The 8379-nt window shown below is 40.9% G+C and overlaps 1 protein-coding gene across 1 annotated transcript; it reads left to right on the top strand.

The window, feature by feature from the left end:
- Nucleotides 1-13: 13 nt before the first annotated feature.
- ssu72 (SSU72 homolog, RNA polymerase II CTD phosphatase) lies at nucleotides 14-4856 on the top strand. The gene is made up of 5 exons (XM_004544769.3): nucleotides 14-297; nucleotides 1088-1231; nucleotides 3349-3488; nucleotides 3590-3708; nucleotides 3928-4856. Exons 1-5 carry the CDS (start codon nucleotides 218-220, stop codon nucleotides 4027-4029), a joined length of 585 nt encoding a protein of 194 aa, XP_004544826.1. The 5' UTR covers nucleotides 14-217; the 3' UTR covers nucleotides 4030-4856.
- The last annotated feature ends 3523 nt before the right edge of the window (nucleotides 4857-8379 follow it).

Below are 8379 nucleotides of genomic sequence, written 5' to 3' on the forward strand. Positions count from 1 at the left end.
ATCACTTAAAGCCGTATCCAGGGCAAGGTGCCGCTCCGCCATTTTAACTTCCTGCTTCTATAGAAGACGAGCTTGTCGCGCTGTATCTACACTCGAAAAGCGTTTTCGTTGATCCAAACAACTGGTTTTTTATTCTTTATTTCTCTCATAGAGATAAAAGTAACAGCCTCAGTTAGGTTTTGAGTTCATATCGGTTAGTTTCAGCCGGAGAGTCGCGATGCCGAGCCACCCGCTGCGTGTAGCGGTTGTGTGCTCGAGCAACCAGAACCGCAGTATGGAAGCGCACAATATCCTCAGGTAAAGATGAGACGGCTGGAAGAAGAGAGAAGGAAGGCGGCCAAAAAGTGATCGAAATCTGTGCGGCTTTCTGAGCCGTGTCGATGCGGTGACAGCCCGTCAGGCCTCGACGCTTTTTAACAATGGACTTCGAGCTCAGAGCGCCACACCGAGGCTGCAGCTCGACTAAAACTAGCTTTCTGACCGTGTTTCACAGGTTTAGGGTCGCCTAGAATGGTCTTAACTAAGATTCTGCTGTCAAACTGATTTTTAGAGAAGTCACACCAAGGCCCAAGTTGTTGGGTTGTATTCTCCCCCCACATTTTAACAAGAGCGCCCCCTGTAGGGAATCCTCCGAGAGGGAGCGTCTGCAGGTTTCACAGCGACGGCAGGCTCCGTCAGCTGCCTCATCCACCACATTTTATGGAGTTTTGTGTTGTGTCGATCAGATGTCACTACCAAAAAGAGCCTTTCAGCCCTCTTTAGATATATTCTTACTAACTGCACTGGATTAGAAAAACAGGCTGGGTTAAAAAGATCTGCAGACCAGGGTGACAAACTGTCACCTATTTTATTTTTTTTATATTTAATTTCCTTTTTTAAAATTAAAATGGTCAGCTGAGGTGTGAAATTGGTATTTTGAGGTGTCTTGGGTTTCATAAAGTCTTATTCTAAATATGTGAGGAGGCAGTTTACAGGGCTGGGTTTACAGGTTACGTGACTGCTGTGGAAAGACTTATTTCCTTGTGCTTTCGTAATGTTTTCTCAAAGTTGTTTCATAATTCACTCTCTTGTCCTTTCCTCTCTGCAGCAAACGTGGATTTGATGTGCGTTCATTTGGGACAGGGTCTCATGTGAAGCTACCCGGTCCTGCTCCGGATAAGCCAAATGTGTATGACTTCAAAACGACATATGAACAGATGTACAACGACTTGGTCCGCAAGGACAAGGAACTGTATCCCCTTCCCACACACAACATCACACACATCCTTACACTCACATATACTAGGAGCCAGATAAGTAAACGTGGGCCGTGTATCTGTCTTGATTAGATAGTTGTTTTGGACACTGGGCAGTGAAAGGAGATGAAACCACGTGCAGGGATTTAAAAAGAAAAAAAACCATGATGGTAAAAAGGTTTGTTTTTAAATCTTTAACATGTAGGGTGTGGAGAAACGCCTTGCAATACAGCAGCGGTGCAGCAGTAAGTTTGCTTTGGTAAGAGCTAGGATTTTATTTGTTTTTATTTGAAATTGGTGTAATTTGGCTCACTGAAGTTTCCTGTTTTTGCTTGTTTCTGTTTATTTTTTAACATGTTTAGTTCAAGTAGTTTCAGTCTTTTAGTTATTGTAATATTTGTTTTAGGCAACATTTAAATAAGTTCAGAGTTGGTGTGAAAATGCAAACCCAACACTTTGAGGAGGGTTAACTCACATCCAGAGTCTCAATAAATGTGCAGCGAAGCCTCGTCAGGCAGGTTTTTACCAAACTGACAAAGACAAAACTCAGTCTGCCTGTGTATACGTTTTTTGTTTTGTTTTTTTTCTTTTTTAAGTTTACTTTAGCTTTTAAGTTAATAAAACTGGTTCAGTTTTATTTTAAATTCTGTTAACTAAAAGGTTTGAGGGTGTTTTGTTTTTTGGGGGGGGGTTTACCCCACAAACACCAGTTTTTTGTGAATTTGATGAGGCTGCTTAGCGTTACTGTGTAATGATTAATGCAATTATTGCATTTTAACAATACTTTAGAGTATTTGTACTGTTGAAGTAACACAAACTCGCCTTTTGTAGTTAGTCGTAGAGAATAAGTATTGTCTCAGTTATCAAAATTGTAAAACTTGATAAGGACAGAATATGAACTATTAGCAAAGAGGCTGAGTTTGCCCAAGTGGATGACACCCACTAACCCCAGAGGGGGGGAGGGGGGTGCATAAGGGCCATGAATCTAAGAGGTTGTTTTAAGCTGTAGGCTTGAGTGCCCCAAGGTAAGTTAAAGATTATCAGTTTCTCCTCATTAGCATGTGGGATGTTTATGCTAATGCAAGGCACTCAGACACATTAGATAATTAGTGGTGTTCAACAAAGAGTACAAGTGTGTTAGTCTTCAGTGGCTGCACTTTAACTGTGCATGCATAGGACTTTTATTTATTTATTTTTACTTTAATGATAAAGTTCACATATTTTCTATCAGTAACCAGTAATCATGGTCCTTCTATTTAAACCTTCCTTTGTTTTAGTTCAACTTTTTTATTTTCTGTCTTTCTTTTTGTTTTTTTTAAATGTGCTAAAAACAGAAATCTGCCTTTAATTCATCTGGTTGTAGAGGCCTGCATGTTCAAAGGTCAGGCAAGTTTTCTCTGAGGTGTCATTTACTGTTGTGCTGCTGCTGGTCCTGTATTGTAGGTGTTTTTTCCCAGCCTGCATTAAGGTAAAGTAACAAATCTGTTCTCCTAAATAAGAAAATTACCCTGTGACACATGATTAACTTAAGTCACTGTGCTTGTATTTTTTTTCTGTATTTTCTGCTGTTTTGCATGGATATCTCACTGATGTAGTGCACAACAACTACTTTTATTTATTTATTTAGACAATCTCTTCCCATTTGTAGTGAGTGGGTTGTATAGTTTATAATCAAATTTTTTGAAAGAATAAAAAACAAACAATGGTGACATTGTCTGCATCAGCCTGGCAGTACCAGTGTGGCTTGTTAATATTAAAACTCTGGATTTAATGCTGTTTAAAAAAAAAAAAAAAGTAAACAATGTTCCTGAAAATCCATCCTTTCAGCTTGTTTTCTGACCCCTCATTGGTGAATAGTCTGCACCACTAGAGGGCGATGTAGTTCATGTAACTAGACGTCACTGAAAAGTGCATCGTGCCCCCTTGTGTAGTTTGATCGAGATGCACTTTATATAGATGCTGCTTGGACCAGTGAGTTCAGTCTAATTGGGTGCACACTGAAATCCTCTCTCTGTTGCTCTGATCAGTTTTATTTTGTTTTGAGTGTTTTGTTTTGGGGGGTTTCCCCTTCTTGCCTCGTGCTGTGTATTCCTTGACCCTCCTCGCTCTTCAGATACACACAAAACGGCATCCTGCACATGCTGGACCGCAACAAGCGGATCAAATCAAAGCCAGAGCGCTTCCAGAACTGCAAGGACAAGTTTGACCTGGTCATCACCTGTGAAGAGAGAGTCTATGACCAAGTGGTGGAGGGTGAGGTTTTGTAACATTACTCGGAGTCATTCACAAACCCACCGCTTTGCTGCTTCTCCAACTGCTACCTGCCTTTACCTGGTCTTTAATGTGTTTCCTAGATTTGAATTCCAGAGAGCAGGAGACGCTGCAGCCCGTGCATGTAATCAATGTAGACATTCAGGATAACCACGAGGAAGCCACACTGGGCGCCTTCCTCATCTGTGAGCTGTGCCAATGTGTGAGTGACAGCATCTGAGAACTTCTTGATGAGGCGTTTTCTTACAATTTTATTTTATTTTTTTTAAACAAATTACTAATAAATATACACGTAAATAATGTGCAACACTGTTTCAGTTGGCACCTAAAGAAAGGTTAAACGATCTTTGTGAGTGGTGGAAATGAGGCGTGTGCGTGCACAGGTGGTGTTTTGATAGCTTTCCCTTGTGCACCCCTGCAGATCCAGCACACCGACGACATGGAGAATGAAATCGACGAGCTCCTACAAGAGTTTGAGGACAAAAGCAACAGGCCTTTCCTTCACACTGTCTGCTTCTACTAAGACTCTGCAACAATTTGCAATAAACACAGACCGAGATCAGAAGCAATCACACAGAAGTATATGGACACACATGCATCATACTCCTCAGTCATCCATGACTCAGTGCATACAGGTTGTGTGCCTACACAACCACAGACACACATAAATAGCTTTGGGTCAGGACCTAACAAATGGCTGCTGTTGGACATATTGTTGATAATGGGTTTTTCCTCTAAGCAGAGGATGGACTCGCTGCTCTTGCTCTGCCTTTCATTCCTCCAGATCAAGGTCAGGCCAAGGTTAATCCCTCCAAATATCACAGGTCCAGTCAAATCACTCAACTATGTCTCCTCAGGGAGAGCCACAACACCCACAGGCCAGATTCAACAGCTCCTCCAGTTACTTTCATTTTTGTTTGGCACAGAATGTTTTTGTTTTTTTTCTTAGATCTATGATTAATTCAAGCATATATGCCAGATTTATTTAATATTTGGGAGGGTGTACATGTGTTTACATGCTGGAGGAGAATTATTTGAAGTGTATGCTTGTTTCTGTGCGACCATGTGTTTGTAGATTTAGTTAGGATTAAGTTTTAAGTGGGTGGGCTAATTAATAATGAATAACCAAACCTAGACCTCTGAGGCTTTCATCGGGTGTGTTTCAGATATGTGTTGATATTTAAACTCGATGCTGTATTTCTGGCCACAGTATTTTGTTTTGAGTTTTTTTTTCTTGAACTGAAGCATTGTACTTATTTTCAAACTGCGAGCTCGGCTCAGAGTGCCTGATATTTCTTTTTTCCTGTATGTACATATGAATCTACTAAAGAACGAAGCCTCTCTAAGAAATCGTTCATGACCCTTTTTTTGACTTTATCAGTATTTAGTTCCTGCTGAATTATTTAATTACAAAATGGGTATTAGAAGACTAACAGCGCTGTTAGGACTGTTTTATGAGTGATGAGGACAAATTACCAGAATTGGATATAAAATATGGGCTGATCTTTATTTAGATTTGAATTATTGATTCAGTTTGACTAAAGCAAATATATTAAAATATCAGAACAGAACATGGAGAGGCTCGGGTGGTAGAGTGGGTTGTATACTATTTGCAAGGGTGGGCATGTCTTCACCACATGCTGAAGGTGTATGTCCTTCTCCAGTGGTGGATCTGTAGAAATACTGGTATATTTATAATTAGAAATCTGCAAAAGCTAATAAAGTTCAAACATGAATGGTATGGAGTACAAACATTGCATCCAAAATATAGTGAAGTAGAGAGCAGCATAACATATAAAGTACAATGAAGGTGTACCTGAGTAAAGTACTGAAGTTAACATACTTGGGTACATCCAACTACTATTCTTTAATCCAGTGGTAATATGAGATAATACAGAAGTTGGGATATTTGGGGAAATTCATGTTAAAGAAGCCAAAACTCCACCTTTAAAAAAGTAGGTAAATAAAATAAAATAATACACACATTCCCAAAATTAAGAGTACTGCAACCCACTGAAACCAGAAAATCTCACAGGGCCCACCTAATCTTAAATTTTCGCTCTAGTCAAACAGAGAGCCTCATAAATTTACTTGAAAATTGCATTTAAAAAATCACTCAATGTAATGATTAATCACCTGTTTTAATTCACTTTTCATATAAATAAATACATATATATAAATGTGACTGTACATGTGAGTAATTTCAAACTGGATTTCTGTTATTAATGCGACCCACCTGCAGTACCTTTGCGGCCCTCCAGGGGGCCCCGGCCCACACTGGAGGCCTAACCCTAATCCCTCGCCCTAAGGGTAGGGTTACGAGTCCACTGAAATGCACTATCACAGAATTAAATGGCTCAGGTGGCTAAGAGCTCAGTTAGGAAAAAAGGAGGATAAAGGATTTCAGTAGATATAAAAAATAACGACATGGATACATGGATGAATAAATCGTGGATGAAGATTTTAAAAAAATAATTAAACTGTGAGAATAACAGTTAGATTGGGGGCCAAACACATTTTAGACACGCCCCTGCTCATCAGTGAAAATATAAAAGAGGGAAGGTGTAGGTCTGTTAGGTTACGTTGTGATGTGATCCTCGAGTTGGGGGACTTATGTTCATACTGGAGTGCAAAATTAAAACCAATGGAAGATGGACAAGAAAAGTTCAAAGTCATCAGGTGCTCAGTTTAGAAAAAAGAGAAAGGAAGAGGAGGAGAAACGAGCAAAAGATACAGGTAAGCAGATGTGTCATTGGATAATGGCAGGTCAGAATACTTTATTAATCCCTTTATTACAGTGGGGCAAAAAAGTATTTAGTCAGCCACCGATTGTGCAAGTTCCCCGCCTAAAATGATGACAGAGGTCAGTAATTTGCACCAGAGGTACACTTCAACTGTGAGAGACAGAATGTGAAAAAAAAATGCATGAATCCACATGGTAGGATTTGTAAAGAATTTATTCGTAAATCAGGGTGGAAAATAAGTATTTGGTCAATAACAAAAATACAACTCAATACTTTGTAACATAACCTTTGTTGGCAATAACAGAGGTCAAACGTTTACTATAGGTCTTTACCAGGTTTGCACACACAGTAGCTGGTATTTTGGCCCATTCCTCCATGCAGATCTTCTCGAGAGCAGTGATGTTTTGGGGCTGTCGCCGAGCAACACGGACTTTCAACTCCCGCCACAGATTTTCTATGGGGTTGAGGTCTGGAGACTGGCTAGGCCACTCCAGGACTTTCAAATGCTTCTTACGGAGCCACTCCTTTGTTGCCCGGGCGGTGTGTTTTGGATCATTGTCATGTTGGAAGACCCAGCCTCGTTTCATCTTCAAAGTTCTCACTGATGGAAGGAGGTTTTGGCTCAAAATCTCACGATACATGGCCCCATTCATTCTGTCCTTAACACGGATCAGTCGTCCTGTCCCCTTGGCAGAAAAACAGCCCCATAGCATGATGTTTCCACCCCCATGCTTCACAGTAGGTATGGTGTTCTTGGGATGCAACTCAGTATTCTTCTTCCTCCAAACACGACGAGTTGAGTTTATACCAAAAAGTTCTACTTTGGTTTCATCTGACCACATGACATTCTCCCAATCCTCTGCTGTATCATCCATGTGCTCTCTGGCAAACTTCAGACGGGCCTGGACATGCACTGGCTTCAGCAGCGGAACACGTCTGGCACTGCGGGATTTGATTCCCTGCCGTTGTAGTGTGTTACTGATGGTGACCTTTGTTACTTTGGTCCCAGCTCTCTGCAGGTCATTCACCAGGTCCCCCCGTGTGGTTCTGGGATCTTTGCTCACCGTTCTCATGATCATTTTGACCCCACGGGATGAGATCTTGCGTGGAGCCCCAGATCGAGGGAGATTATCAGTGGTCTTGTATGTCTTCCATTTTCTGATGATTGCTCCCACAGTTGATTTTTTCACACCAAGCTGCTTGCCTATTGTAGATTCACTCTTCCCAGTCTGGTGCAGGTCTACAATACTTTTCCTGGTGTCCTTCGAAAGCTCTTTGGTCTTGGCCATGGCGGAGTTTGGAGTCTGACTGTTTGAGGCTGTGGACAGGTGTCTTTTATACAGATGATGAGTTCAAACAGGTGCCATTCATACAGGTAACGAGTGGGGGACAGAAAAGCTTCTTACAGAAGACGTTACAGGTCTGTGAGAGCCAGAGATTTTCCTTGTTTGAGGTGACCAAATACTTATTTTCCACCCTGATTTACGAATAAATTCTTTACAAATCCTACCATGTGGATTCATGGATTTTTTTTTCACATTCTGTCTCTCACAGTTGAAGTGTACCTCTGGTGCAAATTACTGACCTCTGTCATCATTTTAAGTGGGGGAACTTGCACAATCGGTGGCTGACTAAATACTTTTTTGCCCCACTGTATGTGGGTTACAGTTGCTCCAAGAAGAAATGGTAAAAATAGTAACAGTAACAGACTAAACTCCAAACAATATGTTGCAGATTTTAATATTAATTAGTCATTGCCAATTGTTGATTTGTCCTGTTTTCATTGTATGACGAATTATGATGGCTGTTTGGTAGCCGTTTGCATACTATGCATACTCTCTCTCTTCATATATGTGTGTGTGTTTCTCTGGTGAAATTCAGTATGGTTCCGACAACAGTTTTATGTTAATGTACAATCCTTAATATGTTTTACGTGTGTTGGGGGGGGGGGGGGGGGGGGGGGGCAGAGAGAGTGTTCGCCCAGGGCGCCAAACAGGCTAGGACCGCCACTGCGGATAGTGATAGTCGTATTTCAACTATTCTGTGAGTTTTGGAAGAAAATATAAATATTACAAAAATGTTAGGACTGCCCACAGTCCACAGAGTTGAAAGAAAATAAGGTCCAGCTG

The sequence above is a fragment of the Maylandia zebra genome, linkage group LG5 (genome assembly GCF_041146795.1).
Source record: "Maylandia zebra isolate NMK-2024a linkage group LG5, Mzebra_GT3a, whole genome shotgun sequence".
Lineage (NCBI taxonomy): Eukaryota > Metazoa > Chordata > Actinopteri > Cichliformes > Cichlidae > Maylandia > Maylandia zebra.

Coding starts and splice junctions, on each gene's coding strand:
- ssu72 (XM_004544769.3), top strand. CDS start 218: ATGCCGAGCCACCCGCTGCGTGTAGCGGTTGTGTGCTCGAGCAACCAG. Junction 298..1,087: donor GAAGCGCACAATATCCTCAG/GTAAAGATGAGA, acceptor TCCTCTCTGCAG/CAAACGTGGATTTGATGTGC. Junction 3,709..3,927: donor TCTGTGAGCTGTGCCAATGT/GTGAGTGACAGC, acceptor GCACCCCTGCAG/ATCCAGCACACCGACGACAT.